The sequence below is a fragment of the Melanerpes formicivorus genome, unplaced genomic scaffold, assembly GCF_026170545.1.
Source record: "Melanerpes formicivorus ecotype bairdi unplaced genomic scaffold, bMelFor1.0.p_v2 SCAF_95, whole genome shotgun sequence".
NCBI lineage: Eukaryota > Metazoa > Chordata > Aves > Piciformes > Picidae > Melanerpes > Melanerpes formicivorus.
The window spans coordinates 1,310,638-1,334,993 of NW_027142447.1; the positions used below are offsets into that span (position 1 = coordinate 1,310,638).

General features: G+C 45.6%; 1 protein-coding gene across 2 annotated transcripts in view; it reads left to right on the forward strand.

The window, feature by feature from the left end:
• Positions 1-282: 282 nt before the first annotated feature.
• The window catches only part of GSK3B (glycogen synthase kinase 3 beta), a 198,187-nt gene continuing 174,113 nt past the window's right edge, over positions 283-24,356 (forward strand). The window contains exon 1 of one of the 2 annotated variants that reach the window (XM_068165938.1): positions 283-1,595. In XM_068165938.1, the coding sequence (XP_068022039.1) occupies positions 1,508-1,595 (88 nt within the window). In that variant the 5' untranslated portion in view covers positions 283-1,507. The remainder of the gene's footprint in view (positions 1,596-24,356) is intronic. The other variant, XM_068165939.1, reaches the window with a different exon arrangement.

Here is a 24,356-nt window from a genome sequence, read left to right on the forward strand (position 1 = left end):
CATCCCAGGGCTGTGTGACAGAGACGGCGCGCCCCTTGATTGGCTCTCCTGCTTCGGCTTTCTTCGGGTCGACTCAGCAATAACCGGAAGAAGAGGCTCCTTCCTATTGGCTCCCTGAAGGCGCTGCTAGGGCGGCGGCAGCCTTTCCCGATTGGGGCTCTGTTTCACTTCGGAGAGACTCGGCTGCGCCCATAATGGCTTCGTGATTGGTTATGACCTGCTAGAGTCATTTCCGTAACGACCTCGGGATTGGTCCCGAGGAAGCTCGGGTATTTCCGTAAGGGCCTCGGCCTGGGGGTTAGCGAGTGTGTTAGACTCTTCGGCTAGCTATTCACAGAAGGTGCTTAGGACCATTTCGCAGCGTAAGGCAGCGACGGGTATAGGCGTCTGCGCGGCATTGGCGCACACGCAGAGCACAGCAGCAGGAGCCCGGCACGCAGCGGAGGCAGCAGCGGGGACAAAGGGGCTGATCGGAAGAAAAGGGGAGGGGGGCTGGCAGGCAGCAGCCGGCGCGGGGAGGGAGCGGCAGGAGGTTTCAACTAGGCGGGCGAGTCCCATGTGCCTTGAACGTCCAGGGCAGCAGCAGCAGCAGCAACCACTGCCGCGGCCAGCGCCCTGAAGCCGGCTGAGGAGGAGCCGGGGAACCGCCGCCGTCGTCATGGCCTGTGCCGCCGCCCGCCGCCTGCAGTGCAGCGTCCCCAGCCTGAGCCGCCGCCAGCTGCCCCTGCGGGCGCAATGAGGAGCCGCGCCGGAGCCACCGCCTCAGCGCCGTACTGAGAATCTGCCTTAGCGAGCGACCGAGGCCACCCGGGCCGTTTCACCCCCACTCCGCCCGCCGCGGATCACACCGCACCTGCCGGATCCCTTTGCGAGCAACCGCATCACCTCCTGTCGGCGGATCCGGTAGCCTTGAGATCACTCCGCCTAGGGAAAGAAAAAATAGTCCCGCTCCCTGCCGCCTCCCTCAGAGGAGAGGGGGAAGGAGAGGGGAGGAGAAAGAAAGAGGAGGAAGAAAAAGAAGAAAGGAGGAGGAAAAAAGGAGAGAGAGAAAGAGAAACCCAGCGAAGGGAGCACAGGAGCCGGACCGTGAGCCTCCGCCCCATGTGACTGGCGCCCAGGGTGGGGGCAGTGAGGCCTAGCCAACCCCCCTCGCTCGCGGCCGACAGCAGGAGCGGGAGCGGCGCCGGGGGGGGGGGCTGCGGACTGGGTGGAGGCGGCTCTCGGACCCACCGGCGCTGCCGGGAAGGATGGTTTTGTGAGAAACGGGCGGCGTGAGCAGGAGGGCGACGAAGAAACCGGGCGAAGAGAGCGACAGAGACCGAGAGGGGAGGGGGCTTCCCCGAGGGGGGGTGGGGGGGAAGGGGGGAACCCAGCGTTTCATGTAGCGCGTCCCGCCCGTCTCCTCCAGCTGAGCGAGCGAGGGAGCGACAGGCGGGCCCGCCGGGGCGAGGCGGAGGGGGAAGGCAGGAAGAGAGAGGTGATCGGGGGTGAACAGGAGCAAGAGACCATGTCCGGGCGGCCCAGGACCACCTCCTTCGCGGAGAGCTGCAAGCCGGTGCAGCAGCCCTCGGCCTTCGGCAGCATGAAAGTTAGCCGTGAGTATCCGACCGCCCTGCGCGGGGCCGGGGCGTGGGTGTCTGTCTGGCGTTACCGGGGCTTTTGCCCCTTCGTCCCTTCACTGAGAGCCCGGCCGGCGGCCGAGCCAGCGAGCGAGAGGCCTCAGCCCCGGCTGAAGCGGATCGCTTTCTCTCCCCTTCCCCCTTCCCCCCCATTAACCTTGAATAGGCGCACGCCGCCGCTCCGTTTGGGGCCTGTTGGACAAAAAAACGCCCGTTGCTTTGCCCTCTCCTTTTTACCTCCCATAGCCGCTAGCGTTTTAAACGGCCTCTGGCTAATTAAAAAGCACAACCCCCCCACCCCACCTCCGCCCGCCCCCCTTTGTGAAACGGGTTGGGCGCTCCGTAGCCCTATATTTCCTTTGCATTTTCCTCCCTGCAAGGAGGAAACGATTTGCGGGCACACACGGATACGGCCGTGACATTCACGTTTATTATGTGTGTTTGCTGGGGTTTTTTTAAGCAGGGGAGAGAGAGCTTGGAAGATTCTTTATTTTTTGGCTCTCCATGCACACGGGTGTGAGCACCTATTAGTCCAGCCCATTAAAGAGAAAAAAAAGAGAAAGGGGGGGGGGGGGGGAGGAGGAAAAAAAAACCCCGGAGGGGGGAGGGGAGCTTACAAAAGGTGTCTCTAATATCCACCAGGCTCTGGCAAAACGCTCAATAAAGGGATAAGAAAATAGTTGTGGATTTTTTTTCGTTCTTTCTGTTTTTCTTTCTTTTCTTTCTTTCTTTATTTTTTCTTTTTCTTTTTTTTCTTTCTTTCTTTTTTCTTTCTTTTTTTTCTTTCTTTCTTTTTTTTTCTTTCTTTCTTTTTTTTTCTTTCTTTCTTTTTTTTCTTTCTTTTTTTTCTTTCTTTTTTTTTTCTTTTTTTTTCTTTCTTTTTTTTTCTTTCTTTTTTTTCTTTCTTTTTTTTCCTTTCTTTTTTTCTTTCTTTTTTTTTTCTTTCTTTTTTTTTCTTTCTTTTTTTCTTTCTTTTTTTTTCTTTCTTTTTTTTCTTTCTTTTTTTTTCTTTCTTTCTTTCTTTTTTTTCTTTCTTTTTTTTCTTTCTTTTTTCTTTCTTTCTTTTTTCTTTCTTTCTTTTTTCTTTCTTTCTTTTTTTTCTTTCTTTCTTTTTTCTTTCTTTCTTTTTTTTCTTTCTTTCTTTTTTTCTTTCTTTCTTTTTTTTCTTTCTTTCTTTTTTCTTTCTTTCTTTTTTTTCTTTCTTTCTTTTTTTTCTTTCTTTCTTTTTTTTTCTTTCTTTCTTTTTTTCTTTCTTTCTTTTTTTTCTTTCTTTCTTTTTTTCTTTCTTTTTTTTCTTTCTTTTTTTCTTTCTTTTTTTTCTTTCTTTCTTTTTTTCTTTCTTTTTTTCTTTCTTTTTTTCTTTCTTTTTTTCTTTCTTTTTTTCTTTCTTTTTTTCTTTCTTTTTTTCTTTCTTTCTTTTTTCTTTTTCTTTTTTTTCTTTCTTTCTTTTTTTTCTTTTTCTTTTTTTCTTTCTTTTTTTTACTTTCTTTCTTTTTTTTCTTTCTTTTTTTTACTTTCTTTCTTTTTTTTCTTTCTTTCTTTTTTTTTCTTTCTTTCTTTTTTTTTCTTTCTTTCTTTTTTTTTCTTTCTTTCTTTCTTTTTCTTTCTTTCTTTCTTTCTTTCTTTCTTTTTTTTTTTCCTTTTTTTTTTTTCTTTTTTCTTTCTTTCTTCTTTTTTCTCTATTTTTTTTTAACATGCAAACCTATGGGAGAGGTTTTTGGTGTTTTTTATTTTTTTTTTTCCCCCCAACCTTTTCAGCCTTTTTTCCGTTTTTTTTTTTTTTTCCTTCTCTGCTCAGGACTATTTGGAAGAATGAGGCCTGTGTTTTATTCTGCACGGGCATGTTGGAGGCTGTGCTTTTAGTACGTGTCCGTCCTTTGTAATTCTAGCTTTTGTGGGCTTAGCTGATTTTTCTGTGAATTAAAAAATATGTATTTCCCCTGGACAGATGCACTGTTCGGTTGGGAAAAGGCCCTGTTCTGTGGTGCCAAGTGTTGCCTATGTGTTTATCATAGGGGAATTTATTTCAGCTCCCCGGTTTCAATACGGTCGTGTTACCAACTCAATTGTTCTCCCCGATTGACATTAATAGCGTAGTTTTCAGAGGTCTTCACCTTATGGAAGTGCAGGGTGGCATCTTTACGGGGCCAGGAATGCTTGCTAGACGTTACCGTTCGGTTGATCTATTTGATACTTGGGTACAGCCACACCTGACATGGCTTGGCGTGTGCATGCATATCGCATCGGTTTATGCTTTTGGTGCCAAAGTGCTGGAAGATTGTGAGCTTTTTTTGATAGATGAGCAATTGTGACGGTTTTTTTTCCTGCCCTGAAATGTCTTCCACTGCGGTTGAAGCCTTGAAGAGAGTGTTTGGCTCGGGGTCTGTAGCCTTACCTTGTATCTGCATGATCAGCGTGCCTGCAGCACTTCAGAAAACAGGGGTTCAGTTAACCCGTGTTGGCAGCATAAGAGTGTGTGTTTGCTGAGGTTCAGCAGTAGCATTTATTCCTCTTGGTTTGTGTGGAGAAAATAAACTGGGGGTGACTCCATTTTAGTGTGTTGATTTACTTTAGGTGCTTGTGGAATAGGAATTGGGCCTTGTGATCAGCTTCTGCAGGTGGCTGGCTGAACTAAGTGGGACCGAGACCGGTCATTCTCAGCAACTGCGTTTGTCTTCCTGGAGCTCTACAGCTTGATTCTTGAAAGGTCATTGATGCTTCTTTCCCATTTATTTGAGGTCAAAGACTAGACAGATGCTTGCCTGTGAAGAAGGTGCTAACTGATGCAGACTAACAAGTTTGCAAATATGATTCAATCCCAAGTGTATAATGCTGAGGGAGAAACAAAGGCCGTAGCATAAAGCACATGCACTTGTGATAACCCCCACAGTCGCTCTAGTCATGTGCTCCTGGTCCTTCTGCTGTCTGGAAAAAAAGATGTCAGAACAAAGCAAGAGAACCACATAAGAGGACTCTGTGGGAAATGCAGCTTGTGTTTTCAGTTGATCCATCCGTGTAAGACAGTCCAGGAAGTTTACTACTTTTTCTCTTTTATAAGGGAAAAATTCCTAGGTGTCATAAAGCTCTGTATTTTTCTGGTTCTCAGGAGTTTTGGTGTGATCTTATTGGCATGATGTAGCAAGTTATCTATTACCATGTTGAGTAATTGAAAAAAAATAGTCAGAAAGCTCTTGTGTGGTGACCAGAGAGTTTGCTCTACTCTTTTATTTTGCTGTATCTTTACAGACTAATACTTAGTTTTATTCTGAGCCCTTTTGAGTGAAAGCTGGGATAAAAGACTCATGGTGAGGTAGGTGAAAATTGATGGATTGGTATCTTCTGAATCCCTGAGATGTCTTTAGTCCCTCCATCTTGGTGCAGGTCTTTTCAGAGTCATCACAGGGAGCAAAACCTGGCTTGCTTGATGTCAGCCTTTTGGCTTTTATTTGTAAGCCCAGAGTAGCAGTGAAATTAGATGATGAAGTCACTCTTGCTCTGGTGTCTCTGCAGCTATTGGTGCTATTGACTGAGCACTGCAGCAGTTATCTAGGAAGAATGGATCCAAGTGATGAGGAAAGGATTGATAGAGTAGTTGAGAAGGGCACACTGATCCTTGTTTTAACTGGCAGGAGAAATGCTAGAACAGTATGGAGATTCTCTTCTCTCCAAGGTAGATGGGGAGAAAGTGTGAGTAATGGATTTTTCATCTCTTTGCTGTGTAATTTATTAGACTTAATTTATGAGACACTGTCCTTTGAAGTTGGTTTGAAAGCCTGAGCCTTGAGCAAAAGGATGGGAGATTACCAACAGCTGCTTCTCCTCTGGCTGTTGGGAAAGATGACTTGTGCATGCTGCTCTCATTGCTCTGTGATAGAAGTTACAAGGGTTTCAGTCTCTCTGCAGGAGTGGGAACCCTGTGGCCTTACCTCTTTTAAGCCATGCCAGCATCAGGAGTCCTTTTTGCTATCTGACTTTGGTTTTCTGTCTTTTGGTGGGTTTGAAATTAATCCACCATTCTTTCCATTCCACTATGTGGATTTCTCCATTGAAGTAATTCTCAGGTAGGTTATTCTCTGTGCAAGTCTGTGTTGCTTGGTTTGTAGGCTCTCCTTGCACAACACAAAAGGATATGTGCTGCCTGTCCCTTAATAGGAGGGAGCTGAGCTTCCACTTTCCCACTTGCTGATCCTATCAACCTGCTGTTGATGGTATAAGGGACAAGGTATGATCTTGAAGCTTTTTATTCTTCACCTAGTTCTTGTATTGCTTCCAGATGTACCTTGCTCCCCAAATGGGACCAAAATAATCCTGTAATATAACTGGTAGTCATGCAACACAACCAAAAATACCTGTATAAAAATAGAGGGCTGGAAGGTTGCACTTTCAGATTTTTTCACCTGATGACTGTGGAATTGATTTCTTTGTAATTCTTTTTCTTTAAACTTTCCTTTCCTGAGCTGCTGGAAAATAGCATTTCAAGTAACACCAAGTCCTTGTAGACAGCAGGACTTAGGGTGACTGTAGCCAATTATCTGGTTGATCAGCAGGAAAAAATGCCATGCTTAATGCTTGCCATCAAGAATTCTTTGCTCCATGTGCAAGTGTCATGGCTCTGTAATGGGTTATGAAGAGTTTGTTGATTTGGAGGGTGAAGAAGACAACTTTTTTCCCCTTGCTTTAGCTAATTCTGATGTTGTCCACATACTCCTGGTTGCAAAATCTAAAGGACAAACTTGCAATATTTCATTTTGGACAGTGGTTTCATTTTGTTACAGTGGTGCCAAACTTGCTTTTTGTTGAAGTTTTTCTTTGCTGCTTAGATTTTCTTGGGGTTTTTTTGGGTCCTGTAGAATCTCACAGTATCACTAAGGTTGGAAGAGACCTCAAAGATCATCGAGTCCAACCTATCAAATTCAAATGGGACCTAATGTGCAGTGCTATAAAGCTCTTGCACTTATTCTTGCAACTTTTCCATGATGCAATTCAAAACTGAAGAGACCACTCAGAGTAGGTAGGGGATGGAAGGGACCTCTGGAAATACCTGCTAAAGCAGGATCACCTAGGGCAAGCTGCACAGGAACGTGTCCAGGCAGATTGGGAAAGTCTCCAGGAAGGAGACTCCACAACCTCTCTGGATGCCCTGGTCCAGCACTCCAGCACCACTGAAGGAAAGCTTTCACTTATGTTCAGGTGGAACCCTCTGTGTTCTGGTTTGCATGCAGATGCCTCTTGTCCTGTTATGGGGTATCACTGAAGAGAGCCCAGTCCCATCTCCTGACTCCCACCCATTGCAAAGATCCCCTCTCAGTCTTCTATTTTCCATGCTACAGAGCCCCAGGTCTCAGCTTCTCCTTGCAAGAGAGATGCTCCAGTCCTCTCATCATATTCATGGCACTCCATTGGACTCCCTCCAGTAGTTCCCTATCTCCCTTGTACTGAGGAGCCCAGAACTGGACACCCACTCCTGGGAATTTCCCTGAAGCATAAGAGCTTGATAAACCTCTGTTGCTCTGTACTGTTCTACACATGGTACTACTGCTGGCACTTGAGTGTGATGCATCTTTTGTTAGGGTAATGGCTCTTTAAAAATTGGTTCACGAGGGAATGAAGTTTGGGAGTTTGTTGCTCTGTTAGTAGCCATTCCCCAAGCCATGACACAAAAGTAACAGCTTTTTAGGTAGGATGTGATGTCTAGGTGAGAGTTTAATATTTTGTTGTCCAGGTAAGTGTGTAGGAAGAATGTTGGAAAAGAGCACCCTGGGCAACTTCAGCAAGAAGGAATGAGTGAGGCTGTTGAAACTGGTGAAAGGATTGAGATACTTAGATAATGCCACCTCCTGTTTCTCAACCCGGTTAGGGTAGGGCCCTCTCTATTGCTTTGATAGCAGTTTCTGCCTAATTGGTTTCTGAAACTAGAAGCCGCCCATCCTGCTCTCCTTGCTGGAGAGAGGAAGATCACTCCCTTCCAGAAGCCTGCTGAGTGTTATGTGGCTGGCAGTCGCTGATCCTAGCCCTGTCCAGCTCTCTGTCTGCCACTGGGTGAACCGCTCTCCTCATGCCTAAACTTGAAAGAACTTCACTGCCAGGGTCAGCTAGTGACCATGTGCACTGCAGTCAAAAGTCTCTCAGGCTGTAGTGCCCCCAAACTCATGCCTCACAGTCTCAAAAGGAATAAAACAGTTCTCTGCTGTACTTAATTCTAATGCTGCCAAACTATTTTCATTCAGTAGTAGGGTAGTTGAGCAGAAAAACAACAAAAAGGTGAAGCCTGCCAATGGAACCTGTCAGATGGCAATTTGACTAATTACTCTGCTCTGCCCCCAACACCTTATTTCTGTGTGGTTTTTTGGGTTTCTTTTCCTTGCAAGTTAGATTGGGATTTAACCTGAGCCTTTTCTTCTCATTCCATCTCTATTCTGCTAATTTCTTCTTCCCTGTGCTGCTTCCTGGAGATGCTACCTGATTGTATTATATCACTTGATTCACCTTTTATATTTCTTAGCAATGTTTTAACCATCTTGTTCATCTGTTTGCACAGCTGTGGAAACCCATATGGCATATGGAGTATGTTCCTTGCCTGCATGCATCCTGGCTCTGGAAGTTCTCATAATACTTGATAGGGCCTTGTAGCAGTACTGGTTTATCTACTCTGATCTTTTTCTTGAGAGATAAGAAGGAGTTCTTTGACATGTATTGCAGCAAAACACCCCACAGGCTGAAGAGTTTCCCTCTACTGCCCCAAGAGTTTTTTAATTTTGGTGTATCTTTAAGCACTTTTTTAGATAGACCATAAAGGACTTTGCCCATATTGGTGTCCAGTCTACCCCCCACATCTTCACAGCCATACAAATCTGTGGGGTATTGGCTATTGCTGTTCCCTCACCCCATGGTGAGCCATCACTCCACTGGATGGCTGAGTGATGTGAAGGTGATCCTGAATGCCTATAGAGTGTCTTTGTCTGCAGAAAGCCTACACGTAACGTGGCAATGGTAGCAATAAGTGGTGTGAGCAATCTGGCAGTATGAGCTTAGAGCCTGACATGGTGGTAGGCCATGCTCAGCATAAGTGCAGAAGCAGCTAGCAGTGCAGCAAACCAGTGCTGTGCCTGCAGCATGTAACTAAAGCAGGGGGCTGGTAGCTATAAACACAGAGTTATCTGGGAATAACAGGACACACACCTGCACCCACAACCTCGTGTGTTATTAGTAGTTTGACCAATAATCTATAATAGCATGACGTGTGGTCACTCATGGGGAACCAATGAAGCTATGCCAACGATGCTCTCTGAGTCTATGTCAGCTGGAGAAGTTCCCTTAATAAATGAACAACACTGGATCACCTTGGTGATCCGTCCTGACTCCATTCTCCGTCGCCGACAATCTAAACCTTTCTGCTGTAACCAGCTCTAGCATTTTCTGAAATGAATTCATGCTTAACACCTGAAGTTATTTGAGCATGTGAGCTAGGGCTATGCAGGGTGGTTGGAGAGTGCTTGCAGCTTGTTGTTTCACGCTGTCAGAGTATCTTTGCTTGGAATGACATGAGGAGGCTCATTTTCAACTGGAAATCTGTCACTTTCCATTTTCCAGAAGCTTCTGTAGATTTGAACACTTTTCTGGAGTTCTTTCATTTTTTTTGTTTAAAAAAAACCCCAACCCTCTGTTGTTGCCTCTGTTGAACTGAACATGAGCCTGCAGTGTGCCCAGGCAGCCAAGAGGGCCAATGGCATCCGGGCCTGCATCAGGAACAGTGTGGCCAGCAGGAGCAGGGAAGTCATTGTGCCCCTGTACACTGCACTGGTTAGGCCACACCTTGAGTCCTGTGTCCAGTTCTGGGGCCCTCAGTTTAGGAAAGATGTTGAGTTGCTGGAAGGTGTCCAGAGAGAGGCAACAAAGTTGGTGAGGGGCTTGGAACACAAGCCCTATGAGGAGAGGCTGAGGGAGCTGGGGTTGCTTAGCCTGGAGAAGAGGAGACGCAGGGGAGACCTTATCACTCTCTACAACTACCTGAAGAGAGGTTGTAGCCAGGCAGATGTTGGTCTCTTCTCCCAGGCAACCAGTACCAGAACAAGAGGACACAGTCTCAGGCTGCGCCAAGGGAGGTTTAGGTTGGATGTTAGGAAGAAGTTCTACACAGAGAGAGTGATTGCCCATTGGAATGTGCTGCCCAGGGAGGTGGTGGAGTCACCATCCTTGGAGGTGTTGAGAAGGAGATTTGACGGGGTGCTTGGTGCCATGGGTTAGTTGTTTAGGTGGGTTGGATTGGTTGATGGGTTGGACGCGATGACCTTGAAGGTCTCTTCCAACCTGGTTTGGTTTATTCTATTCTAAAACAAAAACCAACCTCAACTTTACTCTGAGGACTTTTAGTCACCCATAGCTAGTGTGGGAAGTGCTAAAGTGGCTGCCTCCTGCAGAAGCTTATGGCTGCTGGAGTTACTTGCTGCTTGCTGAATTTAATGAGCATCAGCCGAGTAGTGCCTTGAAAGACAAACAAAGCTTTGAGTCAAACAGCTCCAAAGAGGAGCTGATCGAAAGTTTAAATGTCTCACAGACCAGCTCTCCTCGTTTTTCTTTGACCCAAGCCCGTATAAAGTCCTAAATGTTTTCATCAGCACTTCCTTCAGTAGGCTCCACAAATAGATGCTCTTTTATTTATGTATTTTGAAAATAAGTGTTAATTACAGCTTTTACAGTGTGGCAAGAAAAGATACTCCCTCAGACCAAGGCTGAAACCTATAGAGTGCTGTGCAAGTCAAACCCTCTCTTTAGGTGCAAACCCAGGAACCCTCTTGGCGCTTCCCACCCAGTGGAGATTGTTGCCAAAATACTGCGTTACTGCCCTTGGGGAAGACAGAAGTCTGGATGCTTGATACTTTGCCACTTAATATTTTTTAAATGGATTTAAAATGTAGCCATACATTGAGTGCATTGCAGCAATCTGTTCTTAAGGGGAGAAAGGTGAGAGAGAGATCCCATCTCTGTGAAAAATGGCTGCAACTTAATAGTCGTGCTCAGACAAGGTGTTCCTGATCAGCACTGATGTGTTTCATTAAATGGCTGCTTAAAATGAATCTCTGCCCAAATCCTTTGTAAACTAGATTTTGATAACTGCTATAGGTAGAACCATGTTCACCAAACCTTCAAAGTCCTTCCTGACCCTATTGGTACTGGCTTACCATGCTGTAGAGAGAGGGAGAGTTATTCAGGTGCAGTGCATGAGATGGCACATTTGGCTCGATCCTATATCCTCTTAACAGTGCTGGTGTGGTGCTCTGTTTGTGCAGTAGGTGAGGTGAGATGAGGTGATTCTAACAGAAATCCATTTTAGAGAGCTTACCAAAGGCAATTTTTATATTGTCCTCTGAGAACTGTCAAAAATTTAGATGCCCAGAAGTCATGCTGACCTGCCTCTGCAAAGTGGACAGTGTCTTTTCTTGCATGATCAGTGCTATCAAAGAATCTTCTCATTAAGTATTCTTGCCACAGATGACTTGTCTGTTGTTCAGAAATAAAGCAAAGCAATTCATTCTCTACTTTTATCTCTTGCAGATGGCAAGTAGATCTAAGCATTTAAGGCAATTTATGTTCTCACCTAGTCTGTCTTACAATGGAAGAAAGGAAGGTGGTAAGATAACTTGTCAATGTCAAGCACTGTGAACTTCTTTTTCCTAGACTAAAGCTCTACAGCAACAACTCCTTCTGAAGGGATAGCACCAGTCTTTGACAAGAGTATTGCTACTTCCCCACAGCTGCTAGCAGACCTAATATTTCTGGCTTAGTGTCATCAGCAGAGGGGCATTTAACTTATTACCAGTGCTTCCTGTCCATGCACTTGATGACTGCAGTTCTTACTAACTGGGCAAAAGTGAGGTGCCACCTATCTTTGACTGTCAGTAACATGGAGTCCATTCAACTGAAGGAGTAGAGCTAAAGACTAGGACTAGAGGGAATGGAATGAAGCTGGAGGTGGGGAGATTCAGGCTGGATGTGAGGAGGAAGTTGTTCCCCATGAGAGTGGTGAAGCCCTGGAATGGGTTGTCCAGGGAGGTGGTTGGGGCCCCGTCTCTGGAGGTGTTTAAGCCCAGGCTGGCTGAGGCTGTGGCCAGGCTGATCTAGTGTGGGGTGTCCCTGCTCATGGCAGGGGGGTTGGAACTAGCTGATCCTTGTGGTCCCTTCCAACCCTGACTGATTCTATGATACTATGAAAGGGTTGCAGAGGGCCTTGCTGGCTGCCAGAGGAAATTCAGTGTAGCTTGTTTGTAAGAACTTGAAGTGAAGGAAAATGCAGTTTCATTGCTTTGTAATAGGCCTGAAAAGGGATGAGTGTCTCTCTGCAGGTTGTAGTGACCAGTGTTGAAAGTAGTGAGCGACTCTTTCGGTGGTATTGTGAAGTGGTTGGGTTGAATTATTTAGAGATAGCCACTAGGACTTTGTTTAGCTGGCTTCTGTTGATTTTATTTCTGGTCCTGGAAGGTGCCTCTTAAAATGTATCACAGGAACCTCCAGTGATAGAGTTAGATTGCTCAATGTGTCTCTTCAGGCCGTTGGGCTTGATTTGAAGAAACCTGTGAGTAGGTGAAGTGCCTTACATTGATCGTAGCAAGAAACCTGCTGATCAGAGGACAAAGGGAAGATGTTCCTGGTTGATAGCACTGGACAAGTGATGCTGTAGAGGATGTGTGGGACTTCAGAATACTATACTGCTGTGCATGCATGAGGATAAGGGAGTGCAGCAGCAACAGTTGCCACAGGATTTTGGATCAGAGCACATAGAAGGAGAGAAGTTGGGTGTTGGCTCTGAAGTTATAACCAGAAGGGAAGCAGCAGCTGAATTTTTCCAACCAAGGCAGACTTCTTTCAGCCACAACTGTAGAACATCGTCTGTTTTGACTTTTTTAGTAGGAATATAATTCTTGTCAGCCACAAGCCCTGTAGTTCAAAGCAGTATCTCTTGCCAGGAATGCAGGCAATTGTTTAATTTCAAGACAGGCCAAGAGCATGTTTTGCTGAACGATAAACTAAGATGTGGCTGTTGCTGCAATGAGGAATTGAATTTTTCTTGCAGTGCAGAAAGAGGAAAAACTATTTAGTTGCTGTTGATAAAGCCAAGCTGTTTGGTTCTCTGGATTCACCCCCTGCTGCCAGCATGCACGTAGAATACCAATAATAATATAGATGCTCTCTCACGTTGTTCATTTGTTTTAAGGGTAAAAAAAGCAACACAATGAACTGAACCCTATGAGTGGGTTTCCTTGAGGGAGGAAGGGGGACACAAATTCACAGCTTTAAATAAACAGAATATTTGGTTGTTGGCCAAGTCAACATGAATCATTTGGCATAGAGCTGTATCCTCGTGAATGAAGTCCACGGCCATAAATGAATTCCCCTGCGCTTGTGGGAGGCAGAGAATCGGCATCAGAATGTTTTGTGCCCTGCTGAGAGAAGAAAAGCTCTCTGGCGAGGCTTGCTTGTTGCAGGTGAGTCGATGTAAGGCTTCTGGAATGGTTTTGCTTTAGGTATACAATTGCTCAATTGAAACCTAAAGAAGCAGAAAATAATGTTGTCCTTGAGCAGATAGCATCTGCTGACCGTTTTACTTCTAATCTTGCAATCTTACTCATGATTGGAAGTACTGGCTTGGGAGCCACTGGTATGTATAATGTAATGAAGTGCAAGTTCAAGTAGTTGCAGGCTATTGTGGTGTTTTTGTGTGTGTGTTGTTTTCTTTTTCCCCCCTTCTGTGTTCAGCACTAATCAAATGTCCATTTTAGACACTTTGAGACAGGTTTGGAAGATTTGTTAATGTTGGATTACATGTTTTAGTAACCAGCAGGTCCACAGGGTCCTGCAGCTGGGTCGAGGCAACCCCAGGCACAAATCCAGGCTGGGCAGGGACTGGCTGGAAAGCAGCCCTGAGGAGAGAGACTTGGGGGTGCTGGTGGACAAGAAGCTCAACAGGAGCTCTCAGTGTGCACTTGCAGCCCAGAAAGCCAATCAGATCCTGGGCTGCAGCAGGAGAAGTGTGGCCAGCAGGGCAAGGGAGGTGATTCTCCCCCTCTGCTCAGCTCTGCTGAGACCCCACCTGGAGTACTGCCTCCAGTTCTGGAGCCCCTATTCCAAGAGGGATGTGGAGGTGCTGGAAGGTGTCCAGAGAAGGGCCATGAGGATGATCAGAGGGCTGGAGCACCTCTCCTATGAGGACAGAGTGAAGGAGTTGGGGCTGTTCAGTCTGGAGAAGAGAAGGCTCTGAGGTGACCTCATTGTGGCCTTCCAGTATCTGAAGGGGGCCTACAGGAAGGCTGGGGAGGTACTTCTCATCATCTCAGGTAGTGCTAGGACTAGGGGGAATGGAATGAAGCTGGAGGTGGGAAGGAGGTTCTTCCCCATGAGAGTGGTGAAGCTGTGGACTGCGTTGTCCAGGGAGGTGGTTGGGGCCCCATCCCTGGAGGTGTTTAAGCCCAGGCTGGCTGAGGCTGTGGCCAGGCTGATGTAGTGTGGGGTGTCCCTGCCCATGGCAGGGGGGTTGGAACTAGATGATCCTTGTGGTCCCTTCCAACCCTGACTGATACTATGATACTATTTGCAGTACTGTTTAGTGAACCTGTAACAATTTGTACTGAATGCTGGGATTCAATATTCATAGATATTTTTTCCCCCAGGATATTGCAAAAACAAGCAAATAAACTCCCAAACACCAAACTCCCAGACCAGTAGTAGGTGTACATATGTCTTCTTTTTAAAGGAAATTGTAGTCTCTCTGTTGTTATTTTTTGACTCCATGATTCAAGCAGTGCATTGAACTGTTCTTACTATAGCATTGCTGTGACTAATACATGGGAAAAGCAAAGGGATTTGACAGCACTGTTGATATCTCAAGATAATTTTCTGGTAATGTGCTGTATGCTGTCACAAATGCTATATACCTGTGGCCTGTTCTTGTTGCTTAGTTGTAGGTTGATTTTTCACCTTAATGTATGAGTGTGAATGTTTGTATTTAATTTCAAAGCCCCTCATGGCACTCTTGTCTGAGTACCTGGGAAGATTGGGAATGTCTAGGTTTTAACTGGATTATTTTGACTGCTGACACCTGCTGTGTAGCTTGGTGTCTTCTGTATTGTGGCACTTGCATGTCTCCCAGCAGTCTTGTCTACTGCTGTGCTTGCAGTGAAATCCCCAAGTGTGGAGCACCAGGATTTGGTGTATGGACTCATCCGTACACAGTCTCAAGCTGCGCCAGGGGAGGTTTAGACTCGAGGTGAGGAGAAAGTTCTTCACCAAGCGAGTTGTTCGTCATTGGAATGTGCTGCCCAGGGAGGTGGTGGAGTCACCATCCCTGGAGGTGTTCAAGAGGGGATTGGATGTGGCACTTGGTGCCATGGTCTAGTCATGAGGTCTGTGGTGACAGGTTGGACTCGATGATCCTCGAGGTCTCTTCCAACCTTAGTTATACTGTGATACTGTGGAACAGGTTGCCCAGAGAGGTGGTGGAAGCCCCATCACTGGATGTTTTTAAGGCCAGGCTGGATGTGGTTCTGGGTAACCTGATCTAGTGGAAGCTGTCCCTGCCCATGGCAGGGGGTTGGAACTAGATGATCCTTGAAGTCCCTTGAAACTCTGACAATTCCATGATCTGCAGAGGTGAGCATCCCTCACCTAGTACTTCACAGGTGTGCCTTCAGTCGATGTGAATGAAGTAAGCAATTCTGACAGGGCAGGGAAGAGGAGTGATAGCTGTGTCTGGTGTGCCAGTATGTCAAACACATTTCTGGCAAATGCAATGAAATGTATGAAAAATGTATTGGTAGTCCATTAACTTGTAGAACTTAGGCAAGGCATTTATGCAGTAAGAATAACAAAGTGTTGGTGCTGCTGATGTGGGAGGAATGTTGAGTACCGTGGTCATATATGTTTAGCATGTACTTGAGTTTCCTCCCTGACATAGTGAGGGATGGCAACTTTAAAATTATAGTTAATTAGGCAAAGATTTTCTTTGGGCACCCTGGCCTTCAAAAGCTGCTTTGAAATTGGGTGTTTATGTTATGTGAGCCTTGCCTCATCAGTTTTAGCCACAACAGGGATGTCTTATCTTCACGAGACTCCCTCCTTCAGCTTCTTCACAGGCCAGTTTCATGGATCTTCATTTAACACAAACACCTGCTAACTGTAGATGACCTTGGTCTTGAGGCATGCTAGACCAACTTCCCTTCCTGTCCCATGGCCAGCTAGGGAGTTTCACAACACCACCCTTCCCCTATTTTTAAATGAAAATACAAAGGGCTAATGCAATCATACAAATGTAAAAATATATATATGGTGTGTTCCTCTTTGTAAATGTATCTCTTTGGATGTCCTGAGACAGACTGTAAAAGAGAGAGCTCTTCAAATGACCTGAGAGTTGGAGCTGAATTACAAGTGACATTGGAGGCTGGGTAATCTGACTGGAGTGTGGGTGCTGCTGCAGGAAGTTCAAGAGTGTATTTTATTCTGCAGAATGCAGTAAGTTAGGCTGGTGTAGTTAGCACTTTTGCCATGGCATTGAGGGGTAAAAAAGAAGCCTTTGTGCTACCACAAGAGAAATAGCTGAAATCCTCTAGAAGTTATTCAAAACTACCTTTTTAAAAGGGTAGAGTGCACTTCAGATTCTTAAGGAGTAACCCACCTTGTGGCTCTTCTTTGAAGAAGAGAATGTGTAGACCACATAACTGAAGCATCTTAAAAGATGATCAGCCATGGAATGTGCTGGTAAATGGAGTCGACTGTGTGGCATGAGATTTTGTTTAGGAATACACAGAATTATCATAGTGTAGCTTAGGTTGGAAGGGACCTCAGAGATCATCTACTCCAAACTTCCTGCCTTGGGCAGTGATGCCTCTCAACTAGTCAGCCTCATCCAACTGGCCTTGAACACCCCAGGTAGGAGGCATCCACAGCCTCCCTGGGCAGCCTATTCCAGAGTCTCACCACCCTTGTATTGAAAAACTTCTTTCTAAGGTTCAGTCTGAACCTACTCTCTCTCTCAGATTGAAACCATTCCTTCTTGTCCTATTGCTAGACCTTCTTATGAAGAGTCCCTCTCCAGCCTTCCTGTAGGATCAGGTACTGCAAGGCAGCTATAAGGTCCCCCAGAAGATTTCTCTCCAGTGAAGTTCTGTTGCTAGTCTGAACATTTCTGGTTTTGAAATGAATTTGGAGTCTATTTCTGTGAGTCTCCTGTGAACTGGAAAGGTGTTAAGTCTTCAAGGCTAGAAACCAAGTAGCAAAAATAGTCCTTTAGTGATGTTACCTTAGGATCCTGTTTTTCAGGGATTTGCAGGAAAGTGCTTGCTTAAAGACACATCATCCACTGAAAACTTCAAATGTCTATTTTTATGGAATGCTGTTGTTTTGGTGGTTGTTTTTTTCCTCCAGTAACTGAGTCACAGCATTTTCACTTTTGTTTTTGGGCTTTATGCAGATGGGAGCTCTTTGGTCTCCACAAACTGATGTTGAACGCGGGTGGCACGATGCTGTGCTGGAGACCGACGCAGTTTGTTGTTAGATAAAGCTGCAGAATGTACCTAAAATATATACACATACTTGTTATATATAATTTAAGGCATATCTATGCATGCATGCCTCCTATTATTAATTGCTGTGGTGTTATTCTCTGGGTGTATGCTCATGGTCGCTCTCGAAGACAGGGAAGTGGATTAGGCAATGTCTTGATCCGACCCAGTCTGCTCTTGCTAATGAAACATCTTTATGTTGGCTGTGCTCGTTTTCATACTGGTAACTGCTTGTTTTATATCCTGGCAGAAACTCAGGCTTTTGTTTTTCTGCAGCCATTCTGAAAGAAATGTTCCTTTGAAATTAATTAGCACTCGTGGCCAAGCAAGAAGAATGGGACAAGGAAGTTCTGCAGAGTTTGGAGTGTGGTAGTAAGTTTTTGCAGCTGATCCGAGTAAACTGTCTAGACTTGTGTATTGCTTTCCCTTCAGAGGCACTCCAAGGACTCAAGGACATGGTTCCAAATGATCTTGACAAAACAGTGGTACTTAAGTTGTGTGAAATTTAGCAGAGGCAGATGTAGTTGGTTAGATGTAGTCTTCACTGAAGATACAGTCTTCAGTGAGACCTGACTGTGCCAACAGCAGGGTGGGAAGTAATTGGATAGGGGAAGAAATCTGTCAGTGAAGAATCTGGATCTAGGGGTTTTTTTTTTGCATAATGGCTGGGAATCAACTGATGTTGCAGAATGAGCAAAAATTCTACTGGGTGTGTTAACAGGAATGCCAGGTAAAATAGATGAAGTTGGCCTTGCTTTTTGGCACGCTACTGAAACTGAAGTTAAAGTACAGCACCTAGTTTTGGCATTATACTGGGAAAAGAATAGCTGCAGTCAAAGGGGAATGGCCAGAGATCTGGAAAGCCTCTGAAAGCTGAAGCACTTTGGATGATTTCTTGTAGAGGAGACTGAGGGGAAATTTCTTTCAGTAGTGTTCTGTAAATATGTTAAAGGTAACTGGAAAGAAAAAGATAGGCTGTTGTCTTCTCCACTGGAGAGATGAAACAATTTGTGGGTTTAAACTGCAGCAAACATTTGTTAATTGCTTGAGTCAACTTTCAAGAACAACAGGAGCACTGGAATGATTGTGGAGGCTGTGTGAGTCCCAGTAGATGCTGCTTTTAGAAATGAAAGTTGCCAGGTAGATTATACATAGAAATGTGGAGAGGTTTTAATTAAGATAGCCTGTGGTCCCTTATGGTATTATTACCTGCCATTCTGGTTATTTTTACTTGATCTGGAGATAAATTTCAGTTACTGACATTAATCCTGTTCCTTCTCCCCTTGGGATAAGGTAGCCTTGTGCTACTGGCAACTTGCTGGCAATTACTAGATGTCAGTTTCACAGATCCTCATCTTAACCTCGGTTTTCAACACTTAGAGGCTGGATAGACTGAAGCTAACCTCTCCAGGATAATCTGGGAATTAGCATGTGCAATGACTTGTCCTGACTGTAGCATGTAGCTCTAATTTTGAAAGAGTCATAGAACAGTTTGTGTTGGAAGGGACTTTTAAAGGTCATCTAGTTCACTAGGGGGAATGGAATGAAGCTGGAGGTGGGGAGATTCAGGCTGGATGTGAGGAGGAAGTTCTTCCCCATGAGAGTGGTGAAACCCTGGAATGGGTTGTCCAGGGAGGTGGTTGAGGCCCTGTCCCTGGAGGTGTTTAAGCCCAGGCTGGATGAGGCTGTGGCCAGGCTGATGTAGTGTGGGGTGTCCCTGGCCATGGCAGGGGGGCTGGAACTAGATGATCCTTGTGGTCCCTTCCAACCCTGACTTATACTATGATACTACCTGTGCAGTAAGCAGTGACATTCCCAGAGCCCTGTTCAACCTGACCTGGAATGTTTCCAGGTATGGGGCATCAAGCATCTCTCTGGGCAACCTATGCCAATGTCTCACCACCCTTACTGTAAAACATTTCTGATCTGTGTCTAATCTGAAAGAACTTTCTTGCCCTTGGAGTTTAGGTACTGTATTTGGAAAAGCTTGGTGTGATTGGGGACTCTTATTTTTAGCTGCAAGTTTAAATCAGCTATAAATTGTATTTTTCTTTACAGAAGTTGGACATGATGATCTTAAAGGTCTCTTCCAACCTGGTTTATTCTATATTCTAAGTGCAGTTCAGATGAAAGCTTGCTTTAGTTTGCTAGTCCTGTACTGCAGCTGACCACCTGACTTTCCGTGGGAGATCTCCAGAGCTTACTTCATGTGGGTCCTGAGAAGAACAATGCTTTTTTTCTTCAGTTTTTTTCATCCAGTGGTTCTTAACTTCATCACAAGGATTTAGCACAAGTGAAGAACTGTTCAGAGCTCCGTGCACAGGCCAGGGTTGTATTGCTGTAGCAGTGTAAGTACTAAGCTTATGGTAGGGGGCTGTCTGCCCAAAAGAACTTAGTGTATGTGTATAGTGTCTGAAAAACAGTAATCTCTTAATGCATGACTACCTCTGCACAGTACAGTCATTTTAGTTTTTATTTGGTGAATGGGGAAGTGTCTGAAGATTGTGTGTCCAAACCTAATGTTGAATAGAATGTGCCAAGGAGGAAAAGAAGTTTGTGGTGGTGGTGCTTGTCTATGGAGTGTAGACAGATATATTTATTATCATTTGTTTCAAAGGTCAAAGATTTGATGTGAACCTTGACAATCAAAGTGTTGCCTTTTGTCACTTCTTTATTCTCAAACATTTTAATGGATATCAATTGATTTATACTTTCTCTCTGGACACGGAGGTTATGTGAAAATTAAGATTTGAGTTCTCACATGAGAAATGATAAAGACTGTAGAGCAAAAAGTATGTCATCTGGTGCAGAAACTTTGGCTAGAACTAAACAACTGCTTTTTTCTGTGTCTCTTTAGGTTACAGTTTTATTTAGTGTACAGGTTACTTGGAAGACTAGAATCCTGAACTAGTGTTCATATAAATCCTCCTAAAATTGTAACTTGTTCTGTAAAAATCTGCTGATACTGTGCTCCTGTATTCCAAGTGAGTCTGAATATGCAAAAATAGATGTCAAATGGTATTGTAGTTTTTCTAATCTGCCTGAAAGAGAAGGAAGAAATTATAACCCTAAAACCACATGTGTCCAGTTCTGGGCCCCTCAGTTCAGCAAAGATGTTGAGTTGCTGGAAGGTGTCCAGAGAAGGGCAACAAGGCTGGGGAGGGGTTTGGAGCACAGCCCTGTGAGGAGAGGCTGAGGGAGCTGGGGTTGCTTAGCCTGGAGAAGAGGAGACTCAGGGGAGACCTTATTGCTCTCTACAACTACCTGAAGGGAGGTTGTAGCCAGGTGGGGGTTGGTCTCTTCTCCCAGGCAGGCAACCAGCACCAGAACAAGAGGACACAGTCTCAAGGTGCACCAGGGGAGGTTTAGGCTGAATGTTAGGAAGAAGTTCTATGCAGAAAGAGAATCGTCATTGGAATGTGCTGCTCAGGGAGGTGGTGGACTCACCATCACTGAAGGTGTTTAAGAGGGGACTGGATGAGGCACTTGGTGCCATGGTTTAGTTGATTAGATGGTGTTGGGTGATAGTTTGGACTTGATGATCTCAAAGGTCTTTTCTAAACTGGTTAATTCTATTCTATTCTATCTCTCCACATATGCCAGAGCCCTTCTAAGATGCAGTAGTAGATCAGAATGCCCTTCCCCCCTGGCCCCCCCTGTTTAAATCTTTGATTAGAGAGATAGACCACTAGCTGTAAGAGAGGCTCCTGCTGGCGCCTCTGTACTTCATTTTTCAGGCAGCGTTTTGCTTAAGGCTGCGCATAGTCTTCACTCTGACTTTGACATGCACGGTGTAGTTCAGCTCTTAGATGGCTTAGACTGTCAGGGTGTATAGTTCTTTTCTTTTTTGTCTGCAGCTGTCATCACCTGAGTGATGGAAGGGTTTGTAACTTAGATATTGTTGAAAGCTTGTTCCTCTTCCCTCTTGATCGCTGTGAGAGGCTGAGGCGATTCTGGTGACATTCTCAGCTTCAATGCTGTGATGACGACAACAGAATAACCTGACATCAGGAATGGCTGCTGGGAAGGCCACAACAACCCCAGGCAGAGCTACAGGCTGGCAGTGGAGTGGCTGGAGAGCTGCCAAACCTGGGATTGGGACCTGGAGGTGCTGATGGACAGCCACCTAAACATGAGCCAGCAGTGTGCCCAGGTGGCCAAGAAGGCCAATGGCATCCTGGCCTGCATCAGGAATAGTGTGGCCAGCAGGAGCAGGGAAGTCATTGTGCCCTGTACTCAGCACTGGTTAGGCCACACCTTGAGTCCTGTGTCCAGTTCTGGGCCCCTCAGTTTAAGAAGGACATTGCGACTCTTGAATGTATCCAGAGAAAGGCAAGGAGGCTGGGGAGAGGCCTTGAGCACAGCCCTGTGAGGAGAGGCTGAGGGAGCTGGGGTTGCTTAGCCTGGAGAAGAGGAGGCTCAGGGGAGACCTTCTTGCTGTCTACAACTACCTGAAGGGTGGTTGTAGCCAGGAAGGGCTTGGTCTCTTCTCTTTAGCAACCAGCACCAGAACAAGAGGACACAGCCTCAAGCTGCACCAGGGGAGGTTTTGGGTGGGAGGTGAGGAGAAAGTTCTTCACTGAGAGAGTCATTCACCATTGGAATGTGCTGCCCAGGGAGGTAGTGGAGTCACCATCACAGGAGGTATTTAGGAAGAGTCTGGATAGGGCACTTGGTTGCATGGTTTAGTTGATCAGATGATGTTGGATGATAGGTTGGACTTGATGATCTCAAAGGTCTTTTCCAACCTACTTAATTCTATTGTAGTCTGTCTTTTTTCTTGTTCCTTCACCTTTGGTGTAGTCAGTTTGTATCCAAGTGCCAGGTTCTGCACATTGGCCACAGCAGTCCCATGCAGAGCTACAGGCTGGGGTCAGAGTGGCTGGAGAACGGCCAGGTAGAGAGGCAGCTGGGATTACTGGTCGATGGTAGGCTGAACATGAGCCTGCAGTGTGCCCAGGCAGCCAAGAGGGCCAATGGCATCCTGGCCTGCATCAAGAACAGTGTGGCCAGCAGGAGCAGGGAGGTCATTGTGCCCCTGTACACTGCACTGGTTAGGCTGCACCTCGAGTTCTGTGTCCAGTTCTGGTCCCCTCAGTTTAGGAAAGATGTTGAGTTGCTGGAAGGTGTCCAGAGAAGGGCAACGAAGTTGATGAGGGACTTGGACACCTCCAGTGATGGCGACTCCACCACCTCCCCGGGCAGCCCATTCCATTGGGCAATGGGAATGGCAAACCTGAAAATGGGTCTAGTTTAAAGCATGCACAAGTGCACCTTTGGGTTAGAGAAAGAAAGCAGTGATAATTATAAATCCCAGGTCCTGCTAATGTCTTAAAGATGTGTTTTAAAATGTTTTGGAACTTTTTTGATACTGGCTTTCCAGTCTCTTTAGAGACGGTGGTAGAAGCACATGCAGATGGACTTAAGCATTCAAATGGTTGGACTTGATGATCCTTGAGGTCTCTTCCAGCCTTAGTTATACTGTGATACTGTGAAATTTGTACTGCACTTGATGTGCAGATCACTGGCTCCAGCTGGGAAGCTTTTAATTAAGCATGCTAATAAAGTTGTGTGAGGTACTCAACATCACTGCCTGGTTTTAGGGAAGAAGAACAGTTGCCTTGGCTGAGCGAAGGGGAACTACTTCGTTGCACCACCCTTCTGTGATGGGGAAGAGAATATGGAGTCCAGAGTTGCTCAAAAATATTCTGAGAAATAGGAAAACTTCACTCTTCTTATTTCAGTACATCTTGCTTTTTTCTGTTGTTAAACACTCTTTAATGTGGGACAAATTCTTGCTTTAGAATAGAATAGAATAAACCAGGTTGGAAGAGACCTTCAAGATCATCGTGTCCAACCTATCACCCAACACCACCTAATCAACTAACCCATGGCACCAGCACCCTGTCAAGTCTCCTCCTGAACACCTCCAGTGATGGCGATTCCACCACCTCCCTGGGCAGCACATTCCCATGGGCAATCACTCTCTCTGTGTAAAACTTCCTCCTGACCTCCAGCCTGAACCTCCCCTGGTGCAGCCTGAGACTGTGTCCTCTTGTTCTGGTGCTGGCTGCCTGGGAGAAGAGACCAACCTCTGTCTGTCTGCAACCCCCCTTCAGGTAGTTGGAGACAGCAATAAGGTCACCCCTGAGTCTCCTCTTCTCCAGGCTGAGCAGCCCCAGCTCCCTCAGCCTCTCCTCACAGGGCTGTGCTCCAAACCCCTCACCAACTTCGTTGCCCTTCTCTGGACACGCTCCAGCAAGTCAACCTTCTTCCTAAACTGAGGGGCCCAGAACTGGACACAGGACTCAAGGTGTGGCCTAACCAGTGCAGGGTACAGGGGCACAATGACCTCCCTGCTCCTGCTGGCCACACTGTTCTTGATGCAGGCCAGGATGCTGTCATTAGCATGAGAGTACAATAATCTGTGTGAATACTTCAGTGGCCATGAATACAGGTGCCTTAGAGCATGCTGTAATGGAGAGCTTATATGTTGGAGGGCTCACATAGAGAGCTTATCATTGGCACATGTGCACAGACAAGGTTTTTTGCCAGGATGTTGATATGACTTGGACATCTGAACAATACAGCTCTAAGTGTGGTAAGCGATTCTGGGTAGCATATTCCAGAGACAGGGAACTTGAGTCATAGTTGCTGCTGCTAGGGCCACATGGAAAGTATGCTTGCTCCAGTCTGACCACTTGGGCTTCATGAAAGGGGAATTCAGGCTGAAGCACACGCCAGGATTGTCAAAGGAAAGGTGAACCAGGAAATGAAACTCATGATGTTTGTCTTACCTTCAGCAGAATCGATTGTGTGTTGGTTTGTTTTCCCCCTCTGTAAATACTTCAATGTTGGCTCGCTCTGCCATTAGTTTAATTATTGCTTGTACCTCCCTCAAGTACAATGCTTGTGCAAAACCAAGGACACTGACTTTAAAAAGGGATGCATCTTCTGTCTTAAAAAATCTTTATTTTCTGTTCTACTCACCCAAAGAAGAAAATGTTTTTAGACTTTTGTTCCTCAAAAGAAGGAAAGAATCTTAAAGACTCACTTTGATTGAATACATGCTCAGGGGTATACACTATATAGCTTCCTGCAGTATAAAGAACCTTGGCTTGGGTAACTAAGAGATCCTTATTGGTTTTCTGCTTATTGGAAGATATGGGTGGGCACAAGCTAACCTCAT